The sequence below is a fragment of the Terrapene carolina genome, unplaced genomic scaffold (assembly GCF_002925995.2).
Source record: "Terrapene carolina triunguis isolate 2854851 unplaced genomic scaffold, T_m_triunguis-2.0 Scaffold68, whole genome shotgun sequence".
Taxonomy (NCBI): Eukaryota; Metazoa; Chordata; order Testudines; family Emydidae; genus Terrapene; species Terrapene triunguis.
The window spans coordinates 1,199,224-1,211,544 of record NW_020664419.1 but is presented as its reverse complement, the minus strand read 5'-3'; the positions used below and the strand labels follow the sequence as shown (position 1 = coordinate 1,211,544).

Below are 12,321 nucleotides of genomic sequence, written 5' to 3'. Positions count from 1 at the left end.
ATTTTAAACAGTCAAAAAACCCCCCCCTGCAAAGTTCAAACATGTGTAAAAGCCAAAAAAAAGGTGCGGGGGGCAGCCAGATTTTTTTTTGCTTGGGGCGGAAAAAAACCTAGAGCCAGCCCTGCATCCATTTGAGATGGAGATATGGATGCTGCAGTAGCTGCCAGGTCACCTGCACTCTGACTAACTGGAAGATCAGGCATCTCCTCACCACTCACATCCTCACTAGGGCTGGAAGACTCACCGTGAACATTTATAGATTCATAGATTCATAGATTCTAGGACTGGAAGGGACCTCGAGAGGTCATCGAGTCCAGTCCCCTGCCCGCATGGCAGGACCAAATATTGTCTAGACCATCCCTGATAGACATTTATCTGAAGCAGGGCTGTGTCTATGTATCTCAGGAGAGCTCCTTCCTGCTTAGATAGAAAAGCTTCCCTTGCTTTCTTTCTTTTTCTGAATGCCGCCCCAGAGGGGCGTTTTCTTCTTTCACTCATGACTGCTGTTCTGTGCCAGCTAGAGTGGCTCTCAACACTCAACTGAAGGGGACAAATAAGCAGGCTGGTAGCAGGGCCTGAGTGAGGGAAGATATCAGCCTCGCAGGGGCCTAACTGGATCCTATTACTTTCGTTGGCTGCCTATTCGCTTCAAGTGGGTTCAGGGAAGCAGCAGGAACCAGGAAGCTCCCTGAGAAGCTGGTGTTAGTCAGTCCAGGCTCCCGGGGGTGCTAGAGAGGTTCATAAGAGGCTCCTCCTCCTCTCTCTCCCTACAGCTCCTGCTGCTTTCTGTTATTCCCTCTCACCTTTTCTCCTGCCTGCCTGTTATGTCTCTTGTGCCCTCCTTCCTCCAGCACAGCCCTCCACCCTCTCTGTGCATCTACAGCAGAGCGAATACATAGGCACCAGCAGCAGACACAATTTTCTACACTCTGGGTCCTAGTGGCGCCCCCCAGTCTGGCACCTGAGGCCAGCCCTGCTTCAGCTCCAAAGCGAAGCTCATTGAGAGAGGAACAGGGTTATGGGGAGAAGCTTGTCCTAAATAGGGGCTCTGTCCCTTTAAATGGGAACATCCCCCCCCACCGCTTTCCTGAGCGCGAAGGGGGCGTGTCCCGGACACGGTTGGTTGCGGCCAAGCTGGAAGGGGGCGTGGAACAAGGCGTCGGGCGCGGTGAGGGGGCGTGGCTACGCGGTGAATGGCGGCTCTACGGGCCAGTCATGTGGCACGTGGCCGGGTTGGGAGGCGGGCCTTCCGGCGGGCGCTCCCTCCCGGCTCCGGCGGTTGCTCACGGCTCTGAGGGAAGCGCGCGGGCGGCCCCGAGATGATTAAGAAGTTCGACAAGAAGGACGAGGAGACCGGTACGGGGGTGGGGCTGCGGCCCGGGCGGGCAGGGGAAGCGGGTCCAGCCCGGTGCGGTTCCTGCCGCGTAGCGGCGGCTGAGAGCCCCCCCCGGCCCCGCTCCCGCGGCCCCTTCCCCGCTCCGGGCAGGCCCGTCAGTCAGAGCCCGGCGGGCCTGGCCGTCTCCTCCTGGGACCCGGCGCCTCAGCTGCCCCCGGGGGGGTCGTATAGGGAGCGAAGGGGCCTAACTAGCCCCCCCGGGCTGTGCGGGGCGGCAAGGGGCCGTGAGGGACCTTTACCCGCCCGCGGCTGTGGAGCCCACAGCACTTCACTGCCCCCCCCCGGAACTTGTGGGGCTGCTGGGCCGTCGCTGGGGGCTCGCCTCGTGCGGCTCGGCCTGAGTGCGCTGGGGGACGGTGGTTGTGGTGTCACAGGTGTGTCCCCTCCCCGGGGTTCGCAGAACAGGTTCTCGGTGGCCTCAGGGTGCTGGTGGCCGCTCTGAAAATGTCTCCAAACCGGAGCCCCGCCGCCCTGGGCCAAAGCCCGCTGAGCGCCCACAGTGACCCCATGTGTCTGCAGAGGTGCCGCCCGGGGCCCCCCAGGAGGCTGCGTGGTGCAGGCTGCTGATCCCCTGCTGGCGGTGCCAGTGTAACCGGGTCGGCGGCGGGCAGGGTCGAACCTGGGACTTGTGGAGCCTAGTGCATGAGCCTCTACCACATGAGCGAAAAGCCAACCGGCTGTTAGCTAAGGCTGTAGAGCAGACTCGTTAATCTCTCTCTCGTTAAGTGGTCTGGGTGCCATTAGATGGGACAGAGCACCACACTGCAAAGGTGTGTGGGTTACACCAGCAAACACCAAGGCAGCCAGGAGCAACAGCTGGGCACTGCAAGGAGGGGCTGCTGTTCTCTCCCCTCCCCTCCCCCCCACATCTCCACCCAGGAGGCAGTTGTGGCCACAGAAAGATCCCACAGTGGCCGCATGTGAGAAACGCTACAATGCCATGTGTGGAACAGGCTGGTCGCAGCTGGGATGTTCTCCATAGCCAAAGAGAAATATGAACCAGTTGGGTCCGTTTCTAGTGAGGTGTGCTGTCAAATTAACGCTGCTAAACAAGCCAATGCTCTGGGTGTTCCTAAGCCTGGGACTACTGGATGCTGGGACTGGAAACCGGATGGAAATAATTGCCCTGTTCCGTTCATTCCCTCTGAAGCATCTGGCACTGGCCACTGATGGAAGACAGGATGCTGGGCTAGCTGGACCAATGGTCAGACCCAGTATGGGCATTCTTATGTTTTAACCCATTAGTATGTTGGGCTGGAGGAACTGTGATGTTCAAACTGTTTCATAATAAATTTAAAATAGCATTCAGTGTTCCGAATAAAGCTGTTGTCACATTCGTGGTTTGGTCTCACTTCTACTGGGCCAGGTATGCAGTGTAGGTAGTCTCTCGGTCTATCAAAGACTATGATCGAGTGTCATGATGTGTTTGGTTTCAGAGTAGCAGCCGTGTTAGTCTGTATCCGCAAAAAGAACAGGAGTACTTGTGGCACCTTAGAGACTAACAAATTTATTAGAGCATAAGCTTTCGTGGGCTACAACCCACTTCTTCGGTCTTTTGGTCCTGAGATGAAAGCCTTGTTTGTGTCTCTTGGACCGTGAAGTACAAACATTATCTACTAAGTTATATCTGTTCTTATTGTAGCTGTGTCGGTCCCAAGGTATTAGAGAGATAAGGTGGGTGAGGTAATGTCTTTTATCGGACCCACTTCTGTTGGTAAGAGAGACAAGCTTTTGAGCACACAGAGCTCTTCTTTAGGTCTGGGAAAGGTATTCACGGTGTCACATCTGTTCCACCTTGTATTTAGCTGTGACACTGGGAGTATCTTTCCCAGACCCAAAGAAGAGCACTGTGTGGCTCAAAAGCTTGTCTGTCCCCCCAACAGAAGTGGATCCAATAAAAGATATTCTTGTCTACCTTGTCTCTCTAATGGGCAGGAGTCAACATCTTAAAAAATAAAACATAGCAAGACTGGCAACTGCAGTCAATCTTGTTGGCAGCCCCTCGGCAGTGAGGCCGAGAAGGAAATGAGTTTGGGGCCCAAATCACCGTGTCCATCTATACCACACTCACCATCGTAATTAAAGTACCCTGTCTATTCTGTGCTCATTACCATCGTAACTTGCATATGCTACACAGATCATTCAGTTGGAGGTGTAAAATTCTTTGTGTCTAGTAGACATGTAGACAATTATGCTAGAGTTTGGAAAATAAATCTTTTCATGAGTGGCTAGGGGGAGCTAAGCCAGGAGTTTTTTTCAGAATTTATATGTTAGTTTAGCAAATTCTTCTAGACCTAGTTTTTAAGATAATCTTCCAACAGGGAACTGTCATCTCCTAAGTCTGCAGACACAGCTCCATTGCCACTGTTGTTCCTCTGAGCTTTGCCAACAAACATAAGAGTAGAATTAACAAGACTGCACAATTTTACTTCTGCTCTTCATAACCCTTTATACAGCAATGAAACTGTCGAGAGTCTTATCAGTTGCCTGCTACCCTTGGTGTCAAATAGCATGTCTACACTGCAGTTAGACACCTGCAGCTGGCCCCTGCCAGCTGACCTGGGCTCACTGGGCTTGGCTAAGGGGCTGTTTAATTGCTGTGTAGCCATTTGGGCTTGGGCTGGAGCCCAGGCTCTAGGACCTTGGGAGGTGGGACGGTCCCAGAGCTTAGGCTGCAGCCTAAGCACAATGGGTATATCCATACTGCACTTAAAAACCCACACCTGGGCCAGCTGGCTTGGGCTTGGGCTTGGGCTTACTGGGACTGCAGGGCTGTTTCGTTGCAGTGTAGACTTCCAGGCTCAGGTTGCAGCGGGAGCTCTGGGACCCTCACAGCCTGAGCCCAGAAGTCTACAGTGCAATGAAACAGCCCTGCAACCTGAGCCCCACAAGCCCGAGTCAGCTGGCATGGGCCAGCTGCAGGTTTTTGATTGCAGTGTAGACATACCCGATGTCTACACTGCAATTAAACAGCCCCTTAGCCCAAGTCCTACAAGCCTGAGTCAGCAGGCACAGGCCAACCATGGGTGTCTAATTGCAGTGTAGACAAACCCTTAGTAGCAGTAGAGCAGGGGTAGTCAGTTATTTTTTTTCAAGGTCCAGATTTCTTGGTCAAGGTCCAGACTCCAGAGAAAATAATACAAAAATAACAATAATGACAATAATAAGTCAAAAAAAGATTTTGGAGTCCGTTCAAAACCATCTGACAGTCTGGATTTGGTCCACGGTCCTCCTATTGACTATCCCTCCTGTGGAGGCAGGAACTGGGATTATTAGCTAGAGAAGATGATCTGAAAAGCAGAGGTTAAGGGTGGTCATGATGGTGGATGAATGGAAACCTGTCCCCCTTTTGTAGTAACCAGAAGTCTCGGAGGTAGGGGAGAAGGCACCAGAAAACTACTTCTTTTTAGCAGGTAGAGGGGGCTGGGGTTTCAAATTTGCCAGGTACATGCTATCCAGAAGCTGATACAAAAGATGGAGCCTATAAGCAGTATTCAGGGACAAGCACCCATGGTAGAAATGCAAGCATCTTTACCCTTCCTACAGCTGGAGGTGACACTGGGGCTGGGTTTTTCAATCAGACCGTTGTTCTTGGACCTTGCTGCTGGAGTTCCTCTTCCAATTTTTCATACATACCTTCAGCTGGTAGGTTTAGTCTTCTGGTCAGTAGGTATCGTAACTTTTCAAGGACTAGGCATATGCTATGGAATGTAACTTCTGATCTAAGGCCAGGTTTTTTTTATCATGCCCTATATTAATGTTTTGCTAAAGCTGCCAGTGTTAGTGATTATTCGAGGTGTGGCCAAACCGAGGCTCATGAGCTCTTTTACAGTTAAAGTATGGCTTGCGGAGTCCCCCACACCTCCCCCCTATTCTCCAGCTACCAGACTTGGGGGGAGGGATCTTGGGGCTTCTGCCCTGCGGTGGGGTGGTGGGGCTAGAGGCTTCTGCCTTGCGGGGAGTAGGGTCTTGGGGCTTTAGCCACATGCCCCAGCAGGAGCCACCCTGCAGGGCAGATTCTGCATGTCTTGTGGCTCTCAAACTTCTGAAGCTTTTCGTATGTGGCTCAAAAAGTTTGGCCACTCCTGGTTATAGAGTGTGTAGTGGCAGTGCTATTTTGGCAGGTTATTGGTTTGTGTGAGTGAGGGGCAATGTATCAACCAATACGTGAGTGGTTTCCAATGGCAAGAAACAGCCTTACCCTAAGGTGTTCCCTCCTTGTTGCATCTAAGGCACATAAAGCAGTTGAGGTGGGAAGAAAGGGAGCTAGCAGCCTCACTTGACGCTGATGCTGTGATAACTTCACCAATTGGCTGGCTGGAGATACTGTGTTGAAAAAGTTGGGTTTGGGGTGTTTTTTTCCGCACTCTAAACAGGCAGCGCTTGAAACTAGCCTAGATGCTGCTCCTGGGGAACATTAGATCCTCAGATTGCAATGCCACTTAGCAGCATGAAGAGCCACTTGATACGTGGTTCTGCACAGTTCATGGTGAGATAGCTTGTGGAAGTTTAAGAGCTGGCATTCTGTGTATTCAGTTCCATGGCTTCTAGCATGTGGGTAACCATCAATGATTTGTTTTATTATTTAGGTAGTGGCTCCAATCCCTTCCAGCATTTGGAGAAGAGTGCTGTCCTTCAAGAGGTATGAACAGAAAGTGTATTATGAAAGTTGCTATAGCTTTGGGCTGGATGCTCTAGTGACCTAAGCAACAAGTTTGAAGTACCTGGACTTTGTGCAGCCAGTGGTTAAAACTGATGCATGGTCAGTTAATCCTTCCAGGGTAGATAAAATAAACTGAGTGTACATGCAGTTTACTGTGTGAGGATCTTTCAGATCGGACCCAGGAAGACAGAGGACCTATTTAATTTACATGGACATTAAAGATCAAATGGCCCTTACTGAAGAGGCTGTTTTTCTGTGTCCCTATTGTCATGCCATGCAGCATGCTTTTCAGTAGTTCTTCACCTGGCTACATCTGTGTACCCTAGAGGTGGTTAGCTGTATGTCAGTGTAGTTATATGTATATGGTCTGTGAAGTGTTTGGGGCTCTTTTTTTGGTTGTAAAGAGCTATACATGTGAAAGTAGACTAGTTAATTTCACTGTCAGGTTCCCTTGCACTAGTACAATGCTTCAGTGTTTGGTTGCAGATGCTGGAAAGGAAACTTTTAAAATCTAAACTAAACTGACATAAAGAAAACCCAAAGACATCCAATATTAATAGAAATGCCCAAGCTTTGCCATTGACTGGCTATATCGGAGTAGGCAACCTTGTGCGCCAAAGGCGGCACGCAAGCTGATTTTCAGTGGCACTCACACTGCCCGGGTCCTGGCCACTGGGGGGCTCTGCATTTTAATTTAATTTTAAATGAAGCTTCTTAAACATTTTAAAAACCTTATTTATGTTACATACAACAATAGTTTAGCTATATATTATAGACTCCTAGAAAGAGACCTTCTAAAAACATTAAAATGTATTACTGGCACGCGAAACCTTAAATTAGAGTGAATAAATGAAGACTTGGCACACCACTTCTGAAAGTCTGCTGACCCCTGGGCTATATGATTAGAACCCAGGAACCCGAGATCCAGTCCCTGGTTCAAATCACTTCACAGCCATCTGTCTAAAACTGAGTCCATTTTTCAGCTAAGTGCTTTTATTAATTGGCATCCATGTTATGGTGTAGTATACAATAAAACTGCTTGGGTGAAATGCGTTATCCTGATCCCATGGGGTGAGTTGGTAAATTGTTACCAATGAATTATGCAATAATGCAATATTTCTGCTGTGTCTGCAGGCTCGCATCTTTAATGAGACTCCCATAAATCCACGAAGATGTCTGCATATACTTACCAAGATCCTTTACTTACTGAACCAGGTAAGTGGATCTTCCTAACCCAAACACACACCGAGGGTTAGTCTTTTCTGATTTAAAACAAAGTTTAGCATGAAAGAATTACTGTACTTCGATAGCATAAGGTACAAGTTGTTTTGCTATCAGTCGAGAGGGCAGCTTATTAAGGGTAACAGAAATTGAACCCTATTATATAATGTTATGATCTTAGTTTTGATTTTCAGCTGTCCTTGGTGGAGATGAGACATAGCTCACTGAAGCTTTTAAGACTTTTTATGATAGACTTCTGGAAGCTGCATCCCATTTATGCCTGTTTACAGTGACGCCATGTTAGCCAGAACCAGCCTTCTCTACATTGTAGAAATAGCCATGTTTAAACAAGAGTAAGAATGGTAAAATGGTTGGGTAATGACTATCACATGGTTCTTTCTTTGCCTACGTAGATAACAGGAATCCATGTTGAGGAATTATGTTTAGCTTAGATACCTAAATGTCTGTGAGTACATGAAATATGGACTGAGGGGGCACTATTTAATACTGGTGTGACCAGCAGGGATTACAAGGTCCAACGTGTTCTGCTGTTTCTGAATCAGCACAGGTTTGTATTGGGGAAATCGTAGGAGACTCCTCTTCTCAGTTGACAAAAACTTAAAACAAAAACCATAACCCCTTTTGCTGTAAAGACAGCAGAGGGAGCACAGGTTAACAAACCCTGTTCCTGTCACTTTGCTGGTATCATGGATGATGCTCCTGTTGAAACAAGCTACATAAAAAGTATAATTAGATTGTCTTGTGCTCTATAAGAAACTCAAAGTGAAGAAGGGAGTGTTTCTAAAATGGGGAAAAGATTTTAAAAAAGAAAAAGGTTTAGAGACAGAGGATGGAATCCAAGGATCTAAGTGGGCATTATAGACGAGAGAGAGCTAAAAAGAGAAAACTACTGGACAGTTAAGTTTTGATTAGTCTCTAACGTCTGCTGCTTGCATGTTATCCTTAGGGTGAACATTTCGGAACTACTGAAGCCACAGAAGCATTCTTTGCAATGACCAGATTATTTCAGTCTAATGATGTAAGTCTCTGTATTTAAGGAAAAATGTTCCACGTGCTTTTGGCTGCGTTGTACCCTCAGTGGGATCTTTGTGAACCCTCTGATAGTAGCAGAAATTGTTAGGTGTTCATATATGGTCCCATTGCTCTGATATAAGTACCTTAGATAGAGGAATATGCTCAATTTGAAAGCCTAATATGGGCCTTAGTTTCTTGCCTCTCAAAATTCAGACAGTGTTGTTTACAGACTAGAGGTCCAGCATTCCTTAGAAAAGAGTTTGACTCATGGGTAAACCTGCTAAAAGTAAAGGGATTAGAATGTTCTCAAAGCATTGGGTTAAGTTTTTGGCTAAGATGTATGTAGTATTAATTTACTATCTGATATGTTCTTCTTCGAGTGTTCGCTCATGTCCATTGCAACGTAGGTGTGTGCTCGCTCCAAGCACTGCCGCAGGAAAGTTTTTTCCCTCAGTAGTACCTGTCAGGTCAGCTCTGGTGCCCCTGGAGTCACACTCATAGCGCCGGTATAAAGGGCCCTGCTGACTTACCACCCCCTCAGTTTCTTCTTTCAGCCCGTGACAGTTGCTGGAACTGCGTTTCGTTCTTACTTCTGCAAGTACTCCCCAGTGGAATCTCTCTACTCTTGGTGTATATAGTTGATTGTAGTTTAGCAGTAAATTTCACTTATTAGTTAGTTAACCCCGCTAAGTGCCTGGGTGAAACTCATGTGTGGGAGCAGTGCAAGATTTGTAGGGAATTTAAGCCTTGCACCAAGAAGGATAGGGACGCTAGACTTCGCTCTGTCCTCCTGGAGACAGTGCTCCGACCTCCATCGAAGCCAGCACACTCGGACTTGGCACCAAGTACCTCAGCCTAGGTGAGGAGCACCCCAGCCTGACTTCGAGACACCCGGCGCCATTCCCCATCTCCGGTTCCCAGGAGAGACACTCCGACTGCGTCTAAGGAACCCCACCACTCTCAAGCATCTCCAGGGCCCAAGAAAGATGCGCCAGCAAGAGACACTAGGCACTGTTCATCATCGCCGATGCCTAAGTGTCAAGGTGATCACAAACACTGAGATTGGCGCCACAGAGGGATACTGTCAGGGTGCGACCTGGGTCGGGCCACCCTGTGGCACTGGCATCCCATGCCACGCCGTTGATTCCGGTCCTGGAACGGGAGCTGTTGAGTCCGGCACTGATAGACTCACCATTGCGAGAGAGGCACCGGAGCCCCATGAACCTACTAGTGCCATTGACACTACAGGCCTTCATGGCAGCGAGGCACTTATTGGTGCTACTGGTACAGTTGTCCCCAGCCATACGGGAACTGTTGAGGGCAGCACCAACAGGGCAGACCTCTGCAGGCTCAAGGCCCCTGCTAGTTTTGAAGGGGAAACCAGCCATGATGGCTCAGTCCCTGTCCCCTTCCTCCCGGCACTGTTCACCAGCACCGGTCAGCTCTGCTACAGCCTGGTCTCTGGAGGGATCCTCAGAGATGGACTCGGAGGTGGAGTCTTACATCTTGCAAAGGAGCTGACACTGCCAGTCTAGATACTATCTGGCTGTGGACCCGAGTCAAGGGGTCCCACCAGTGGCGTGGCCACCGGGGCAGTGGCAGTTCCCCGTGCAGTGGCATTTCTGGAACCCCTTGGCATTCCCAGTGCAACCGGGGTCCCGTTCCAGGAGGTCACGTTCGGTGGCTTAGGAGCCTGGACAACCTCTACCACCAGAACGTGATCCAGGCTCCAGTACCAAGGCCAGTGCCATGTATCGTCCCGTGAAATGTCACCACAGGATCCGGATGGTGCCGAGGGCAAAGAACAGAGCCGGTCCAAGCATCCTCCTCTTCCCCAGTGAGGCAGTCACGAGAACTGATGATGCCCCCGCAGGAGGATTATAAGGCACATCAAGAGCTTCTAAGGAGGGTAGCTCAAAACCTGGGGATCCAGGTGGAGGAAATTAGGGAATCCTCCCACTCTTGTGGACATATTAACAGCAACGGGCCCCGCAAGAGTTGCACTGCCCCGAATGATGCAGCCATGGACCCCATCAAGGTTCTGTGGCAAACCCCGGCGTCCCTGCAGCCGATGGCAAAAAGGACTGAGAGGAAATATTTTCTTCCCAGCAAAAGAGTTTGAGTTCCTGTACACGCACCCACCACTGGGTTTGTTGGTGGCGTCGGCTGCCAACGAGCGGGAAAGGCAGGGCCAACAGGAACCAACACTGAAGGCCAAGGATGCCAAAAGGTTAGATCTTTTTGGGAGGAAGGTCTATTCGACAGGAGGTCTCTAGCTCAGGATTACCAACCAGCAGGCACTCCTGAGCAGGTATCATTTCAACTCCTGGGACTCTGAGAAAAAGTTTAAGGAGTTGCTGCCTCAGGAAGCAAGACGAGAATTCATGACTCTCATAGAGGAAGGCATTGCCGTGGCAAAGGCGTCCCTGCAGGCATCCCTGTGTGCAGCAGACTCGGCAGCCCACTCCAAGGCTTGGGCGGTCACAATGTGCATTCGTGGCACAGGTTCCTATCCAGGACATCTGTAGAGCAACACTGTTGTCTTCGGTCCACACTTTTGCGTCTCACTATGCCATCACTCAGCAGGCCAGAGATGATGCTGGATTTGGCAGAGCAGTGCTACAATCTGCTTGTCAATGAACTCCGAACCCACCTCCTACACATGCTTGGCAGTCAGCTACGTTGGAATGGACATGAGCAAGCACTCGAAGAAAAAAACGATTACTACCCTTCCATAACTGTTGTTGTTTGAGATATGTTGCTCATGTTCATTCCAAAACCCACCCTCCTACCCCTCTGTCGGAGTTAGTCGGCAAGAAGGAACTGAGGAGGTGGCGGGTTGGCAGGGCCCTTTATACTGGCGCTTGAGAACACGACTCAAGGGGGCAACAGAGCCAACACAACAGATACCCTGAGGGAAAAACTTGCCAGCGGTGGTGCTGAGGGCGAGCACACACCTATATTGGAATGAACATGAGCAACACGTGTCGAAGAACAACAGTTATGGAAGGTTAGTAACCGAATTTTCTCTGAGGAAGCATGGGAAAATCGTATCTTCTCAGGGGGTGGACGGAGTCTGATGGGTCTCTTTCATCTCTGCTAGAATCCTAACTTACTGGTTTTTATAGTGTATTAATCATAGGGAAAGTTTTATAAGCAACTTTATAAGAACATAAGAATGGCCAAACTGGGTCAGACCAATGGTCCATCTAGCCCAGTATCCCGTCTTCTGACAGCCAGTGTCAGGTGCTTCAGAGTGCTTCTGCCCAGACGCAAAATATCACAAATGACCGATTTTTGTGACCTTTCTTAAATCCAGATTCTGCAATACCAATTTCTCTTGTACTGTGAGCCTATTAGGCTTCATCATTTGCCTTCAAATAGTTCTATTTAGAGTGTAAATCATTGATCTTTTATGCATGTTTCTTCTATTTGAAAATTGGAAATGGGGAGTTTTGTTGAAAAGTTTCTAATTAATTAAATACACAATACGAGCAACTATCTCGGTACTGAACAGTTTAAAATGTGATTTCTGTCATGGCTAACCAGTGAAACCTATTGCTTAACCAGTGAAATCTCTTGCTGTTCTCTATGATCTGCAGAGGGTCCCATTTAAAGTAATATCGCTTTGATTTAACTTAATTATAATGAAGGGTCAAAACTTGTTCTGTTAAAACTGTAGCTACTGTAGATTAAAATACCCCCAAAAATTTAACCTTGAAAAATGAATAACCACTTTACCGAGTTTCACAAAAATTGTATGCTGGTATCAGAAGTATACAGGCTAAACTAACTGTATTCTAACCTAGTTTGCCTCACCAGTGTGGACAGGCATATTGTACTAGCCAAGTTATTCTATGGATTTGGGCAATAACACGAAACATGGCGGGAACCCTGTTAGCAGAGGTGTGTAATTTCCAAGTTTCTAGTCTCTGTATAAGCAGCTTTCTATGAAAGTCGCTACAGTGGTTAGTGTTATTTTTAAGATCATATAATTGGAGGGTAG

The 12,321-nt window shown here is 48.6% G+C and overlaps 1 protein-coding gene across 1 annotated transcript in view; it reads left to right on the top strand.

Annotated features, from left to right (window-relative positions):
• The first annotated feature begins 1,268 nt into the window (after positions 1-1,268).
• The window catches only part of COPG2 (coatomer protein complex subunit gamma 2), a 43,669-nt gene continuing 32,616 nt past the window's right edge, over positions 1,269-12,321 (top strand). The window contains exons 1-4 of the mRNA XM_029910816.1: positions 1,269-1,356; positions 5,986-6,038; positions 7,194-7,274; positions 8,248-8,319. Of these exons, the coding sequence (XP_029766676.1) occupies positions 1,320-1,356; positions 5,986-6,038; positions 7,194-7,274; positions 8,248-8,319 (243 nt within the window). The 5' untranslated portion in view covers positions 1,269-1,319. The remainder of the gene's footprint in view (positions 1,357-5,985; positions 6,039-7,193; positions 7,275-8,247; positions 8,320-12,321) is intronic.